This window comes from Ixodes scapularis, unplaced genomic scaffold, assembly GCF_016920785.2.
Source record: "Ixodes scapularis isolate PalLabHiFi unplaced genomic scaffold, ASM1692078v2 PGA_scaffold6__148_contigs__length_123643588, whole genome shotgun sequence".
In the NCBI taxonomy this organism is placed as follows: domain Eukaryota; kingdom Metazoa; phylum Arthropoda; class Arachnida; order Ixodida; family Ixodidae; genus Ixodes; species Ixodes scapularis.
Genome location: NW_024609881.1, coordinates 4,588,851 through 4,604,568, shown reverse-complemented (window position 1 = coordinate 4,604,568; position 15,718 = coordinate 4,588,851). Strand labels below are relative to the sequence as shown.

The window sequence follows — 15,718 nt, the reverse complement described above, 5'->3', positions numbered from 1 at the left end:
TTTTTCTCCTTGTTAATGCGTTATGGAAGCCGATGTAGCCGATTTAGACTCGAAACAAACCTCGTACCTACCTACGTCGCACGCATGAACGAACCAAACAATCTCTACTGCGTGCGAAACGGAATCGCACTGTTCGACGGCCCAACACCGAGGAACAGCGAAAAAACAGCGCTCGAATAAATTGTCCGGCTGTTCAGTTCTCACTTCACGCTTGTTTTCACCGAAAAAGAAAAGAAAAAGGACATATGATACCGATCTAACAGAGCTGCACAGCCGATCTAGCGGACGTTCGTCACCACCGAACCTGAAATGGCAGAGATTGATCGTGGTTCACGGTGCTCTAGGCGTGTGTGAGTCTGTTTGATGGTGTTTCGAGTGACAAATCTGGCGGGCTAGCGGTGGGCTGGCTGGGCGGTCTACGCGGTTTTCGGGAGCCAGGTCCTGGCACCTGCCCCTGCTGTCCCGCGTTCGGTGGCACCGACAGAACCTGGCGAGCACCGGCACAAGATTCCGGCCTCGGTTTATCTGGAGAACAACGCCCGGTCTTTCTTATTTGCAGTTTTCTCCAGGCCTGTTGTCGTCGATGACGGTCGCTGTTGCGGCCAGCGGGGCGGTTGGGGGGAAGCTGCTGCCAATTGTGATTTGTGGTTCCCCGAAAGCGCGAGCCTAAACAGCCGTCAGGGAGGGACCTTGCCGGCAGCAGCGCCTCCTCGGCATCTCGTTGAAGGCGCTCACAGTCTCGACACTTTTTTTTTTCGGCAGCGCGAGCGAAGGCGCCTCCCCGAGTATTTTTAGGTTTTTGCAGGAGGGAGTATCGGAGGAGAACGGGCGCTGTCGTTCAGGAGACCGGAGTAAACACGTCCCTTATCTTCCTGTTCCCCGCACATTCAGCACGTGCTGACGCGCCGCGATTGGAGGCTCCTCGCACAAGTCGGCCGTCAACTTCGGTACAACATTCGGCTTGACACGAGCTGGGGCACCGCGACCTGTGGGTTGTTTCAGGTCCCACAGACGTCTTTCATCAGCTTCGCTGTGATGTAGTACTGAACGGTTTGAGCGTAAAACATTGTTTGATGCAGTCTGGTCGGTGACAGGTTAAGAGTGAAGTGGAAGCTCCTTTCACCTCTCTTCACTTTGGTAAAGCAAACGCTGGAGAGGAGGTGACCTCCTCTCCAGCGTTCGCTCTGCTAAAATGGAAAGAGGTGGGAGGAGCTTCCTCTTTACTCTTAAAGGGCAACTCCGCTTCATTTTCGTTTTTGAAAAAACAATACAGTCCTCTTCAGTACCACATAGGAAGACCGCACGCCAAATATTATGACGTAGTTTGGTCTAAATGTTGCTTAAACGGTCCGGCAAACTTTGCAACTCGCCAAGTTGCCGAAATCGGCTGACTCGAGCGGGCGAATTGCAGCGCAACCAACAGCGCAGTCAAGGCTACCTCGTGGGCGTAGCCAACGTTGAGCTAAACGTCATCACCATTGCCCCCTTTAGCTTGTTTTTACTCCTCCGGGCAAGCGTAACGGGTGACGTCAGAGACGTTTCCTCTCGCGTGCCTGCACAGCACGCTTCTTGAGAGCCGTCCGGCTGCCCCGCCGTGGTACCGTCGTTACCGCCGTCTTTCGCGTCACAAGTTCACAACTGCCGTCGTCATCTCGCTGTTCGTGATTATTGTCTTTTGAAGTTTCGTCCACACTACGGGCACTACGTGCGCACACTTATGCCGCAGTTGTGCAGACGTCGTCAAATGTGGTAGGCACCAAAACATGGTGAAGGGTGCAGTGCAGACGACACTGCACCCTTCACCACCACGACTGGCACACGCCCGCCCCATTCCCTCCCATCGTTGCATAGAGAATCGCGTGACATATCGTACCACGTGATAGCCATGTTCTTGGCGGCCTGAGGCCAATGTTGCCGGACGGAGCTAAAGTTCTGGTTTCGATTCTGCTTGTGTTTAAAATTAGATTTTAAAATATATATCCCATTTTTCGCAAAGCAAATGACATAGTGTGTTTTACTGGAGCTTTTAATGCAAAATCACTCATTATCCCGAAATCTTTGTAATTGAGCGGAGTTGCCCTTTAAAGGGGAACTAAAGAAGATTCTGTGATCATCTGTTCTTGGCCATAACTGACTCTACGAACCCTAAGCATCCTAAAAATTAAAAAATTGCAATCGTGCGATGCCAATTTCTCTATTAAAAGTGTGATATAAGGTCGGGATGCATCCCTTTCTGAGCGAATTTTTCCGCTCAGGAAAGGCAGGGCATACCCCAACAGCAGTTTCAGCGCGGGGACGATGAGCGCTCGTCGGCCAATCGCAAGCCGCCTCTTTGAGAGACCGACTTTGCTACAACCTATCTAGTTTAGGCATCGTAGAAGTTGAATAGACCGATCTCACCAAGTGTTCCACGCACGCGTGACGCCGTCATAACTAGTTCATAGGAGGCACATGCCAGTTCACGAGAGAGCTCATGCCGCCTCGTGCTCTGCTCGCGCAGACCTCCAGCGGGGTTGTCGCGCGTGCAGAAAGACTACAGCTCCCACGATGCATGTCGGCAGCGGTGGCGTTCTCGAACTACCTGGTGAGATCGGTCTATTGGGGCTTAAAAATGTTGGTGTAAGTAAACTAATGAACTGAGTGTGATTATACTTTTTCTCAAAAGTGTCTTTAGGTGGTGCATTTATTGTACTCAAATTTCATAAGTGTAAGTTTTAAGGGTAAGGAATAAAATTGGTGCACCTCCCCAAACAATTAACCCACCCATATTTTTGACATAATTTGCTATTTTTCCAAAAACGCCAAAAGATAGCCCACTTCTAGTGATTGCAGGGTCCTGGCCAATGGTGACCTCGGCAGAAATGCTGTTTCTTAGCCACGACGGGAGATAAGCGGACACCGCTGACTGGGAAGGACAGTCGTCTTTGGTCCATCATCCCTCTCTGCAATCACAAGTTTTGTAGGTCACAAAATCTTCCAACTTTTTTTTATCGCACGACACCGAAAGTTAGTTTACTCCTTATTTCAGTCGATTTGCTTTTGAGTTTAGGTAAGCTGTCTCTTACGGTATTACGATAAGCTTAAACAACTTTGTATGCGCAAGGAGGAAAACGTTAAAAACCTGGTTGGTACTGTTACTCACAGATGGCACAACATAAAAAAAAAGATTAATTTTTTTTTTAGATGAATTTTTGCAAGCAGATTTAATAGATTAGAGCATGTGTGGAACAATCTGTGCAGCATAAACCAAAAGGTTTTTAGCATTTTCCTCTCTGCATAAGAAAAACAAGATTTTTCAGGTTTAAATCTTTTTGCCTAGAACCTACACTCATGAAATTTGAGTATGATCAATGCACCCCATAAAGACAAATTTGTAAAAACTTTCAATCATTGGTTTATTTACACCCGAATAGCGCTCGACAACACACTGTGCGTCTCTCAGATGTTGGGTATCAGCTTCACTAGTATGCCTCACTCCCACGAGCTTAGGCACTCTGAATGTGGCTTCCTGCAAGTCCCGCAGAAATCAGGTATCAACTTTGCTACAACATCTCGAGTTTAGGTGCCGTAGATCTTTGCATGTATACATCTCATATACTGGGTATCGTCTTTGCTGGAATGTCGCGCTAACTACAAGCTCAGGCACCCGAAAGTGGCTTCCTGTAAGTCCCATGGAAGTCGGGTGTCGACTTTGTCACAACATTGCACCATACACTGGGTATCGGCTTCGCCATACCACAGGCTTTAGTCACCCTGAATGTGGCTTTCTGTAGGTCTCGTGGAAGTAGGGTATCGACTTTGTCACATTATTGTTCCTATTGCGAGTTTAAGCCCCGTAAATACAGTTGAACCTCGATTAAACGAAGTCACCGGGACCCGCTAATTATTTCGTTAAATCCGGAACTTCGTATAATCGAGGAAGGGAGACCTCGCGCATTGGCTGCGCTCCGCAGGGAATCCGAATTTGTTTGTTAAATCGGAAAATTTGTAAAATCGAGGTTCAACTGTAGTTGCATGCACATCTCTCAGATGTTGGGTAATGGCTTTGCTAGAATGTTGCACTTGCCACAAGCTTGGGCACCCTGATTATAGCTTCCTTTAGGTCCCATGAAAGTCAGGTATCGACTTTGCCACAACATTTACTTGTCACGACTTTAGGTACCACGTACCCATCGGTTCCCGAGGTGTTGGCCGTCAATTCGGTAGTACATTTGCGCTTGGTATGAGCTTATACCCCACAAATAACATAGCTTCTCGTAGGTTCCCCTTGGCTGCATAGTTGATTTAGCTCCTTTGTGTTTGAGGTATTCTTGCAGTATGCATTCGTAATATGGGCTTTACATTGCACATAGCACCTGATTGAAGCAGCAGCCCATATGAAGAATTGTGTGCAGCTTCCATGAAGCCTTTACAAACATAGGGCTCCTCAGCACGACCAAAGTATATCAGGATTCTTGTTAGACTTGCACGCAGTGGTTACACACAAATGCGGTGTAGGCATATGGAACAAGTGATGTCATTTGATTCGACATGATTGTGCTGCGTTCCAGCCACTCCATGTTGTACAGACAATAATGGCCAATGGTTCGCTATCGCGCGCAAACTTTCTGTTACCAGAGTTCCTGGTGGTGTCGATGCAAAGTCGTTCATGCTGCGTTTAGACATTAGTGACGATTTGAGCTCATTGGTCGGCTTTCGCCCTTAACATTTGGTTTGTTTCTTATGTCCGAATGTAGGTGCGAGCTCTGGCTGTAGTTTAACCCCTTAACCGTTTTAAGTTTTGGGTGAAATCTGACCCTCAACCGCTTAATTGTTGTCTTCAAAATTACATTTTTTGCCTACAAAACCAAGTTTCTAGCCACAAACAAAATGGGAGCGAAATTGTAAAACAATTCAGCGCTGCCATCTGTTGGCAGAGCTTCAAGCTAAGCCATGAGTGAGCCTTGTTCGTCTAAAATGGTCGAGTGTGTGAACCGGGGAAAGCGGACGAGCTATACTCGTCCTGAACAGTTTGGTGACGGCCCCACGGTGACGAGCTAGGCTTGTCTGAAACGGTTAAGGGGTTAAATGGGGCTATTATTATTCTTTTATTGGGGGTCAAAATTTCGCTTCTGGGGCAGTCTGAAACATCCTCAACAGGAATCTGCATAATACCACGAGGCTGCTGATGCAGGTCTCGTTTCATTAAAGCACGGGCTGGATGTGCGCGTCTGCTTTTGCAAGGTTTGGGACTGTTTGGTCTGGCTGCCGCCGCTTTGCTCCATTCGCGCTCTTTCCCGTAAAGAACCTGCTCATTTTCGGAGAAAGCTCCCGGTGCTACCCAGAGTTCTTTGTCCACAGTTCCCGGGAAAAACAAACTTTGGGGAGGTTGCAGACGCTAGTTTCTGCAGCGTTTGTTTCTCGTTGGCGGTGGGTGCAAGGCTTCGGTTTAAGAAGCAACGAGGCCACATAGAACTGCCCGCCGGTTCTTCCGAGTTTCACACCCCTAGGCCTTTCACCCAAGAATGTGCTTATTCGACTCGGATTCAGTAGTTGAAAGAGCGTGAAACCTGGCCGTCAAACGATCTCCTCGCCTTTGAAGAACAGAAGTCGAGAACTGATTCATTGAGGTAGCTGGACGAATGATCGCTGCACGGCGCCTGCCTGTCGTCTCGAGTTTGGGGAGAACTGTAGGTCCTGTGACCGCATTCCACTATTTTGAGAAGAGGTGGGTTTTGAACTCCACTTGACAGATCGACGTGAACAGAGAACTTGCTTCTGTCTTTCGGAATTCAAAACACTCTCTCAATGTGACGGGTCGACACAAACAAAAAGATGACCGATCTTCATATTAGCCCATTGCATACTAATTTTGTGCTCATAAATCATTTCATGCAAGTTTATTTAAAAGAGGCACTTCGCCCAAAAATTGAAACATTCTCTCAGCCTCCAAAGGTTGTTTGTTGCTCTCGCTGTTAGTTCCTGGCCATCTGATGTATCTATTGAGTAGTTGGTTACTGAGGGATACTGTCCGAAATATTTGAGAGGGTGGAGAGCAACAAACAACACCTGGAGGCCAGGTGGATGTCTTTTGTAATTTCGTGCAAATCTACATTTTTAAATAAAGTTTCCGATTAAGCATAAAGATGGTCAGACTTGTCATGGGAAATGTTAAAACACTTGTCACTTTCAAATAATAGCTTCTGTATTTCTTCTTCAGCTAAAGTGAACCTCTGTGTTGAAGCTTGAGGTCATGTTGCCTTTTATCACGCTTGCAGACATAAATATTTTTTTCTTTTTGGGACCAATAGTCGTAGCATTGCCATCCGCCGGAGAGATCTCAAAACAAGCTCTGAAACCGAAACACAAGCTATGCTCGAGATGAGGCTTTCTGGTTCGTAATGGATGGCATGAGTCACACTCATGAGTAGTAGCGAAGAGGTTAAACGGTTCGTAAATTTGTAAAAGTGTGTTTATAGTGTCAGCATTTTTTAACAAGAGAAGACATACCTTCTATATGTCAGGTAGGAAGGATTGGGCGGCCAGCGTTGCCACTCCGCGGCCCAAATAAATGCTAACCAAACAGGCAACGAGCTGGAATCGGGTAGTGATCGGCCCTTCTGCATGGTTGACGAAGTGATTGTGGGTGTAATTTCACGGCCAATAGCTCTACAGGCTCTTTGCAGTCTGCTGCCCATGGACGCAAGCCCGGTCCATCCAAATCCTTGGCCTTTGTCCACAGGACTGTCCCACTCAGTGCCAATGCGGCTCTTAGTTTGAGGTGTCGCGGGCCGTGCCAGACGCGAATGCCAAGAAGAGAACAGTTGCAACACAGGAGGTATCTCTCCAGACAATCCACCTCTTGAGCCCAAAACTTCTGCGCATCAAGATTCCTGCGCGGATGCCAAAAGACACTTGCTCTTGCCTAAGTAGCCTGTAATCTATGCAGACCACAGTAGCGACAGGGCTGCCTCGCAGGTATCCCGAAGCTGACAAATGGCATTTGAAACTGTGGGCTGTGCGGTACCTACTTGCGTCGCGGAACAATGCTGCGGTCTTCTTGCGCTGACCAGATTGGCCCTTTGTAGTTGGGCCAATGACTACACCTAAATGCTTTGTGGGAGAGTGCTCCCACTGCGGAGGCACAACTTGACCAGTGCAACGTGCACTAGCCTGATAAATTGCCTTACTGCAGTGGAGGTGGAGGTTTCCTTCTTACGGTGGGCCATTCTTCCCGTTATATGGACGTTCGTAAAACAATCTGTTTTGCCGCGCTGCCTACCTCCCAACACTGCGACAGTCTGATGACCACCGTTGCGCTTATAAGGGATGTTGTTTGTAACATAGATCTGCAATTTTTAATTTTTATTTGGTTCTTCATGCCTCAAAACCACCTAAGTCTTTGTACGAGACATTTAAGTACAAAATATAGCATGCTCACAAACAGTTACACATTCATAACAACATTTATATACGTCCACGCATACAATATTATAGAAAAGGTTTAGAAATAATATGGTAGCTATGTGTACAAGAGTGACTCAACTTCACGCTTAAAATGTTCGTAATTAACAAAAATATCCACAGAGTTAGTGGACAGGTCATTAAAAGTAAGTGGCATGTGAGTAAAGTTTCTCCTAGATGGAAATATAAGCTAAGTGACTAATGGACTTTTTGGACCTTTTTTGGATAGTCCAGTATTTCTTATGTTAACACATGACTGAAACAACCTTGAAGCGTGTTACTAGGGCTTGATTCCATTCTTTGGAGTCGATATTGTGATTTCTGTCTCTCTAAGCTCAATTAGAAAATAAAAATGGAAGAAATAATACAGACATCGAGACACATCGGAACTACCATAAAATACTGCGGAAGCACCCACTTCATAGAAGCGGCCATTATCAACATTTCACAAACTTGGGAATCCTGCAAATTATAGTCAAGCACCCACACCCTCCAAAGCGCCGGCATCGGCCGAAAATATTCACTCCGTTGTGATAGCCACGAGGCCGCCAGTGGCAATGACGGGGATATCACGTGGAAGTAACGTGCTTTCTCCGATTCCGTTCACCCTGCCTTCAAAGCTCTTCATTGGCTGGCATCTTGGTTCTCACCAATTTGACCGGACAAGCGCCCACGTCCATAGTAACCCAGTTTTGAGGGGAAGTGAGATGGGTGCTTTCCCAGTATTTTATGGCCGTCTAAATCGAAGTTGCAACTTCTGCTGCAAATACGAGAGGAAAGAGACGGTAAGGACGAACGATTACAGATGATGGGCACGTCACGGTCACATTTGTTTGCTCTACGGCTGGCTGTCACGCTTTGCGTGATTTCTATGCACGATCGTAGCAAAATCTATTAGAGAGAGCTCCATGCTCTGTCTCTGCCAATTATGTGCATTTGTGCGGTGCAAGAATCTCGGGTCAATGTCCTCGTACTTGTAGCTTCGGTTTTGCTCGCACATGACGTGAAAAAAAGTGTAGAGCATTCAGTTCAATGACTATTTCGTCCATCTCTAAAGCGGAGAATGACCCATTCCAAAAAAAGAATACCGGAAGAGTGGGCGTATCTCCCCCGCCAAACAGTGGAGATCCTATACTCCGTTCAGCCCTAGCCTGACAGTGTGGTGGGAGTTACATGCTTGCTTTACCAATCAATTACCTTGTTTTCATCACCTGATCCCACTCTCTGTGCATCGGTATGAGCGGAGCACCATCATGCGGCGAAAGTTAGCCGTACGACTGGTCCACCAGGCATGCAGGATTGACTGCACTTTCTACTTAGGGACGAACAGGGTAGCAGAAGTATCGACGAAAAGGGAGAGAAAGAGAGATGGCACTCGGGAAAAGTAAAATCCCTACAAAGTGATTGGCAACCTTGCGACCTGTTGAACCAGAGGAGTAGTTAGTTAGGTGAGTTGGTTCATAGCTTAAAAAGGATAACGCTCTGAAAACAACAATGACAGACAAAATAAGACAACACAAAATGCCTTGTGTGGCTTTTTTTTTTTTTTTTTTCAGTGCTTGATACTTTTTGTATTTGAGGAGCAACTACGCTCGTGCTAGACAAAAAAAGGGGCAAGCGAAGGGGAAACAGTAAGGGTGATGGAGAGTTTAGAGTAAGCGAAGAACAAAACGGAAAGACTTCAGCTTTTCCTCGGTCTGTTCGGACCGGAGCTTGGATGGGGGTGCCTTGGAGCGTTCCTCGCCAGTTCTTGCTCGGACAGCCCTCAAAGAATGCCACATCTACTTTTGTCCAGGCCACGGGGACCGCCAGGTGTACTGGGGCATCCGGCTGGACCAGGACCTGCTGGAGACCATTGTGTCCATCTACCCGGAGTGGTTCAGGGACTACCAGCTGAACCTGATGGCTGAGCAGACGCCTCGAGACAGGACCACCCCCTCTCCCCCCAGCGTGGACGAAGCCTCCCTGCACCAGGCCATGGACAGGAACAAGGAGTGTAAGTGGAGCAACCCCCCTTCCTGCTCGAGGGTGTCCTTCCTGCTTACGGTGCCTGGAATGTGTCTCCGACCGGTGTCTTCACTGCGTCCTCGAGAGAGGTCTCTCAATTTCTGTTCCATGACTACGTAGAAGTGTCACGATCCTAGCAATGGCACAGTGGCAAGCAAACCTGCTCCAGGTCACTCTCTTGCTCGACAGTCCATGGAAGCTTCTGCAGCAACAACACTGACGTTCGCTCGTCTTTTTTTCTGGAGCTTCTTCGACCAACTGCCAGGATCGTGACATCTGACAGCATGAGACGCTGGCCCCCGAGACGTCATTTGTTTGGGACCACTTTTGATGCATGGGCAAAATAGAATGCTATACACACCAGTTGAAGAAGCGTTCCAGGCACTGTACAGACGGCCGTTGTTTCGGCATGGCACCCGGAACGCTTGTGTACTTTTTCCTAGAGCTTTCAGTTATACCTTATCGGATTCCACAGACCTTTCAGTCTAGGGAGGCACGTTTGTTTTCTGATTTCGGTATTTCAATTTGTCTTAATCCTTCCCATAGACTTTGCAAATAAAACTTGATATTAACAAAAATATTTAGGCGTTGTCAAAACCAAGTACATATCTATTCAGATTGTAAGGCAGATGAGCTGTGTATATTTCGTATGAATAGAAATGCAAATAGAAGAGAAATATTTTCAACCTCGCTGTCTTCAGAATGAGCCCCCTTTGTCTGAGGACTGTGAGAGGATGTTCAAACCGAAGAAACAGTGTAATTAATGCGCCGTAATTTGTTGGCCAGAGAGATCCAGTGTTGCCAGCTTGTTTCATGAAGTGGGTTCAAACCTTTGCTATTCTTGTGACCTTGATTAATTGCGTGGCCAGATGAAAGTGTGTTAAATTGTTTTTGTCTCCTCGTGTTTGGTTTCTTTCCCGCCGGAGCAGCGCTGAAGGTGAAGCTTATGCTTCGGCGACCCATAACTCAACTGGTGGAACAAGGCATTATGCCATGTGAGTGTTTCCTCCCTCGCCTTTTACTCTTGCCACTCGACGTGGCATTTTTTTTTTTATGGCAGCAGGGTGGTAGTGCTTGATCAGGTGAAAGTTTCAGAGGCTCAAACCGGACAGCATAACATCAATGCAAGAAAAATTGATTTCCAGGGTGCATCGGTGTACAGTTGCAAAATGAGTGCAGTACAGACAATTCATTCTTCCAACTTTGAAGCAGCATTTAATTGCTAATCAGTTGCCAGTTTTCCTGTGGCATTAAAAAAAAAGAAAGACATTGCACTAGAACAAAATCAAATGTTGCGTTGGTGGTTGTTTGCTTCTGTTTCTATTTTGTAAAAGGCTGTTCACAGCATTTTGCATGTAGGGAAATCATATGTAAGCCTGGAGCCCTACAGATGTTGCGCTTATCTGATAGTATATATTTTTATCTGTGTGGCATTTCATGCCCCCCTTGTGATCATAATCTTTAGGCACAGAGGGTAAAGAAGTGGAAAAATTAATTGGGGGCATTTTCTTCCGAACGTTTTTAAGGGAAGCCAGGCTGGGGAAGAAAGCCTGTGCAAATAACCGGTTGCAGTCAGACCTTGCAAACCACGAAGCAGTGCTCCTTTTATCCTCCAGAGGTTTGAAGGATTTTTCTCCCCTTTCTGCCGGCAGCTCTCAAGGCCTCACCCGCATTCCATGAACAGAGGAAAAACCTCGAAAGGGCCAAGGTAAGATCTCACTTACTGAGGCCAGCTACAAACTGTCTTAAAAGACAAAATTGCTTCTGAGGGTTTCCAGCTGAACGTAGCACGTAGAACCTTCAGAAGCATGTCAAACCATCCAGCTCAGCTCCAGGCAGTACGAAAATTGCATTTTGAAAGATAGCTTTTTTAGCTAGCTAAAGTTTCAAAGAATATTGTTAGAAGATTTCATTTGTGTAAGAATATTTCTAATGAAATCGTTTTTGTTCTGCTGATGATCTTGACACACACGCACACACACAAAAAAAAAAAAAGTGCTCAGGAAGATTTATACTTTCGAAACATTCATGAAAAGTGGACTTCTGTTTAAAATGCTCATTTTTTCAGCTTTATGTTTTTACTGGTTTTGATTGCTACTTTGAAACTCAATGACCGAAAAGTCCTGATATGGCTATTTCCATAGTGAAATTTACGGGAGATTTCAGTTGAACTTAGTTCTGCACTTTCTGCTTTAAGACTTTTATTGGTATCAGCAAGAAATTGTCTATTTCCGTTAAACTGGTCAGAAAAAAAAAAAAAAAAGAAAAATCTATTTTAAACTTTTTATTAGGCTAGATATGACATCAAAAAACTTATTTGAAGCCCACTAACAATTTTGTAGTCATTTAAGTTTATATGCAAGCAAGGTTGTTGTCACATTTTTGTTGACATTCTGTAACAATATCTTCTTTTGTTTGGCACAACCGCTTGTGCAGCTGCTTTTTACAAATGAGGCTGTAACTTGACACAAAATAAACCTTTTGAATCTAAAGTTGGTGTGGCCCCTAAATCTTCATACAGGCCAGTTTAATTGAAATAGCGCAGATATTTACCATAAAATACCGAGCAAGCGCCCACTTACAATTGGGAGATAATCGTGGAAAACTGGGGGGACGGGCGCTTGCTAGGTCCAAGAGCAAAAATGCAGAAGGTGAACACTTAGTGTGCACTTCTTTGGTCTGATCACGGAACTCAGAACGGCAGTCGTTTGCCTAGATAGCCGAGTGCACTAGTGCATGAAAAGCCTCGGCATTTTTCACCAACGAAAAAGTACACTACGGCGCTCAATGCAGTTTTTGTGTCAGCAGCTCTCGTCACAAAAACTGACGCCACCGTCCCCAGGCCTTAGCATTTTCACAATTTCACCATCCGAAAACGGGTCATATATTCGTCGACATCAGTACCATATATATCCGACGGACAAAACATTTCCGAGAGCCATGCAATCCTCAACCTCAATTTTGTTGGCCGTGCACACTGCACGGTTACACTGCTTATCGCTTCTGCAACTTTCCCCTTTCAGCCATAACTCGCACGCATGTGCTGCCATTCTTGGCTTGGCTTGGCCTGGCCACTTAGCTGCTTAATTGACTCGGCGGTTGCGCAGGAAAAGAAAAAAATCAATACTGACGATCGTTGTGGGGGGTGCGTTCATTATGCAAGTAAATACGGTTTATTGAGGACAATTGAAATGTGATTGGCTGTACACCATGTAGTCTTTGTCACTAAAGCCGCTTCACCTGCGCTGTGCATTAGCTATGCCCATGCTGTATGCTTGTCACGGAGATAATGGCTACCCACGGCGACTGGGCGCTTCATGAGTCTTTCGCATATTTTTGAACTTGCTTAAAATAGGAGGTGTCTGCTCAATATGTTCTTTAGTTATTTCTTAAATGTCTCAAAAGTGGGGAATAGGCACTAATAGCGACATGGGCGCATGCTTGTTATTGTACGGTATCCTTAACGATGCACTGAAGGGGATTTTGAGCTTGTCTCTTTATTGCAATAACTCAACCGATAAGCGCTAGGCATCCTAAATGTCAAGAATTATGATAGTGCGTGACCTTTTTTCTTATTAACAATGAGACCAAACATATAACATGCCTCTTTTCTGAAATATATCTCGGGAAAAGAAGCGTGTTGCAGTTTTGGTCGCATTTTTAATAAGGAGAGGGCCACTCATTAGTGTAAGTTCAAGTTTTCTGAGATAATCAGGGTACTACATGGATTTAGTTTTCACCATAAAAAGACAACCTCAGAAACCACTTTAGTGTCTTCTATTAATGTTGGAGAGTTCTGCAAACTCTGCTTTCCAGTTCCAGAGTGACCTCCAGAATTTCGAAAGTATAATCAACGAATGGGTGAAGAGAGTACTGATGTCGTCGTCGCCACTTTTCCTTCCGTCTCTGCCCAGATGGGGGACTACCTCAAAAACAAAATCCAACGGAGGCCCGACAGACAGGAGCTCATCCAGCAACACATTCTCGAAGGTGCGTGCCATAGATATTTTGTTTTCGAGACTCCCAATGTGAATGGAGCCGCTTCATAGCCCTCCTCCACAGGCACCATGTGACATGGATGGGGAATGTGGCATCGGTGCCTTTTTGTGCAGTTTTGCTCGGAGAGGGCGTTGACGGGCAGCGACCGCTTTCGGTCCCTGCCCCAAAGTAGCACTTTCCATCCCGTCGGTGGTTTTGTTGGCTGCCTTTCGATTCTTAGAAAACAGGGAAGAGCGGCAATAGCTTGTCTGGGCCGTGTGCATTGTCTGCCTTGGGAGGCCCTGTATGCCAGTGTGGTCAGCTGAAAAGACTGATGTTGGTCAGGTCAGCCTAGTGTAAGCTACGCCAGAATATGTTTAATTTACACCCAGGTGCATCGATTGCGTTGAGGGGTGACCCCACCTTCAACTGTCAACTTTTAAACCGGTCGCTCAATATTGATGACATTTAAAGGGTCTATTCATCTCGTTGCCTGAATGCGGCGTATGATGTTTCATCTCCGTAGGACGATTTTCCGAAAAGATACAGGGGGAGGTATAGAGCTAGTGATGCAAGTCGCCTCACTTGGCAAGGAAATCTATCGTATAAAATTGCTGCAAAATATTGAGCATTTCTAAGCTTCAGCCGTCACTGGAGCATGGGGGGCTGCGGCTATCTATTTTTTATCCTGAAATCTGCACTTTTTCTATGCAAAATGACGATTTGAAAAGCATTCCACATTAATTGGGCATTTCCTTCTTATCGAAACCCTAATTTTTGGCAATAAGAACATTATTGAAATAGAAAAGTAATTATCTAGCCGCCTTTCTCGTTAAATTTCAGTTCAGAGACATCCACAGCGAAGAACGATTTCCGTAATTCATTGAAATTATAGATTTCCTAAAACGAGAGTTGCTGCAAATAAGTGAAACTGAGGAAAACGTATTTGAAGTTTCGAAACCATTACATTTGATGTTACTGGTGGTGGTAGCAACTAAAAGGCACCATGAGCATAGCTGGTGCCTTCTGCTTACACTCTCCTCCATGGCCTTGCTGAGCAAGTCCTAGCTTAAAATGCTTTCTTGGAGTGTAATTTTGTTGTCGACATGTGGACATTGATTATGAAACGGGTGATGAATTGTATATGGTTCCAATACACAAACCAGCGTCAGCAATTATGGTCAGGGCAAGGATCATCGAAATACGAAGCAGACGAACCCGCATGACCTTCTATAAACAAATGTTGGTTTTAGTTAGTTTTCTGTTCAGTCGGGGCGGGCTTTTCGATTTTTGTCCATGTGCATAGCGTCTTCCACGGGAAAGCTGGACTTCTATGGTGTTCTTGCCCGAATAGTGTTTACTCTCGAACAAAGAAGTTTAATGTACTGAAACTGTAAAGAAATGCTCTTTCCAACGAGAGTATGATGACCATTCTAGGGCGTACCGGTGCAGAGCTACAGCAGTTAGAAATTGTCCATGTGCATAGCGTCTTCCACGGGAAAGCTGGACTTCTATGGTGCTCTTGCCCGAAGAGTGTTTACTCTCGAACAAAGAAGTTTAACGTACTGAAACTGTAAAGAAATGCTCTTTCCAACGAGAGTATGATGACCATTCTAGGGCGTACCGGTGCAGAGCTACAGCAGTTAGAAAATAGGAAACAGAAGTTTCACATTTCCAAAACATGATTTTGCATCATCGGCTTACCAAAAATGTTTTATTTCACCGTAAGTATTTCAAATATTGTAATACAAATTTACAGGAGTGTGCATTATTGGTTGTTTAACCACCATAGATAAAAATGAAAAGGAAAAATAGTTTTTTTCTAAAAACTTCAAATTTAAGGCTGGGTTAGGAATTTTTGTGTTTTGACTGGGCTACTCTGAGTTGGACCTTGTTTGAGGTTACGTCGAGGTTGGTTCAGACGGGATTGCACTGGGCCATAGGTCCTCAAACTGGGTTCCCCATCAACGGTTCCCCAAGTCCCTACAATTCCCCGGCCATCCCTCCCCCTAAGCGAAGTGTTCTTCCAGTTAAAGTGCTACTTTAGGAGGTCATCTGTCGACTCATTACTGTATGTGCCGGACACTCCCCAGTTGTCCATTACAGCTTACGAGATCTGCAGGCTTCTGCACCTCTAGATTGTGTCATTACCGAGATGAGAAGTTTGTGAGGTGCCAGTCTAGAGAAATGGGCTCTTCCTTAGATTAAAAAGCTCGAGAGCCTCAGCTGACTACCGAAAAATCCCAATTGATTGCCCACCCACGATAAAGACATAAGTGGTGAAAAATAT

The 15,718-nt window shown here is 45.6% G+C and overlaps 1 protein-coding gene across 2 annotated transcripts in view; it reads left to right on the top strand.

Annotated features, from left to right (window-relative positions):
• Positions 1-15,718, top strand: part of LOC8037775 (myocardin-related transcription factor A) — a 238,807-nt gene that overhangs the window by 194,329 nt on the left and 28,760 nt on the right. For both annotated transcript variants that reach the window (XM_040499811.2, XM_029993258.4), the window contains 4 exons: positions 9,239-9,439; positions 10,380-10,445; positions 11,103-11,158; positions 13,365-13,440. In XM_040499811.2, coding sequence (XP_040355745.2) covers positions 9,346-9,439; positions 10,380-10,445; positions 11,103-11,158; positions 13,365-13,440 — 292 coding nt within the window. In that variant the 5' untranslated portion in view covers positions 9,239-9,345. The remainder of the gene's footprint in view (positions 1-9,238; positions 9,440-10,379; positions 10,446-11,102; positions 11,159-13,364; positions 13,441-15,718) is intronic.